The sequence below is a fragment of the Gavialis gangeticus genome, unplaced genomic scaffold (genome assembly GCF_001723915.1).
Source record: "Gavialis gangeticus isolate Ggan-Ray unplaced genomic scaffold, GavGan_comp1, whole genome shotgun sequence".
Lineage (NCBI taxonomy): Eukaryota > Metazoa > Chordata > Crocodylia > Gavialidae > Gavialis > Gavialis gangeticus.
Window position 1 is genome coordinate 161,502,218 of NW_017729024.1, and position 1,395 is coordinate 161,503,612.

At 42.0% G+C, this 1,395-nt stretch overlaps 1 protein-coding gene across 1 annotated transcript in view; it reads right to left on the reverse strand.

Moving 5' to 3' along the window:
- Nucleotides 1-1,395, reverse strand: part of TARS (threonyl-tRNA synthetase) — an 82,104-nt gene that overhangs the window by 32,266 nt on the left and 48,443 nt on the right. Inside the window, exon 6 of the mRNA XM_019517992.1 lies at nt 570-760. Within this exon, the coding sequence (XP_019373537.1) occupies nt 570-760 (191 nt within the window). The remainder of the gene's footprint in view (nt 1-569; nt 761-1,395) is intronic.

Consider the following 1,395-nt stretch of genomic DNA (forward strand, 5'->3'; position numbering starts at 1 on the left):
GCATCCTGAACAGAATCACTGACAGCTTCCCAGAACTACCCCATCATTCAAAACTCCATCTGGTATACATCAGAGTGAGGGCACTGCTTTTTGATGTAGTTAAAAGTTATGTATTTAGTAGCTCCCATTAAAATTAATGGAAGTGTCCTTGACTACTTTTCCTATGGCAATGCAGACTGCAGTACATAATATGATATATTAACTCCCAAGCTAGCAAACAGTTCAAGTACATATATGATTTTGCTAAGATTATGGATTTTTTTCTTCATCACAAGCATCAAACCAAACATGGGAGTAACCTCATATATTTGCAGGATCCAGATGGCAGTTAATACATTCATTTTAGTAAAAGCATCTTCATAAGTCAAAGACTAACATTTCAAAACTAAGAAACCGCTGGTTAGTTTCAGTGTATTATAAGAGTAAGATTGCTACAAAATGCCTTGAAGAGTGTCAAGCTTGCTAACAGAGGAAAAGGATGTCATTTAACCACTGCAAAACATGGCAGTTAATTTACAAGGGCAGATGTGTTTAAAAGAAAACATACAGGTCAGAAAATACAGCCATACCTGATTCCACAGGCGATTTGATAAGGAGTGGTCTTCCAGGACTCAGCATCAACCTGCTTGCCATCAGGCAATGTGACTGTAATGGATTTGCTCTTATTTGCAGCTCTCTCTGCAAGAATTGCATCATGCTCAGCTTTAAGTTTATTATACATCTGTAGACGGTCACTGATGAATTCAGGCCAGGGATTTAGCTACATAAAAGAGACGAAGAGTTGCACACAGTAAATTCTTACAGATTCTAATGGAAACTTACTTAAACTTAAGGGAAAAAGATTAATAGTATCAAAATCAATTTAGGACCAGGATTCCTAAATAACTTAGCTACTTCTGACATCTTTTTCAGTATCATTTTTCTACTATAAAATGGATAGGAAAGGGCTGATGTTACTTTCTCTATTAAAGAAAAGAGGATCAGGGGGACAAACATCTTCAAGCAATGCAACAAAAATTCACAACGCCAGGCAGTTTCATCTCAAAAAACACAAGCTTGCATTACATTAGCAATACTATGGAGGGGAGGATGTGGCTGGTGGCCGCAGTACGGCACCCAGGGCAGGCACAGCCCCATCCAGCCACGCAGAGGGAGATTAAGCCTGGCCCCGATTAAGCTGCATGGGCAAAGGGGTGTGCAGAGTGGGAGGAAGGGAGCTTGGCCCAGCCCCGAAGGGGAAAGGGGGTCTACTCCCAATTCAGCTGCAGGAGAGGAGCAGGGGGGCTGGCCCAGTCCCAATCTGGCTGTGTTGTGGAAGGGGGCATAAAAATTTAGCAGCAGGGGAGGGTGCCACTATTAATGGCCACTGTTCCTCTGGTGCCAAATTTCCCAACC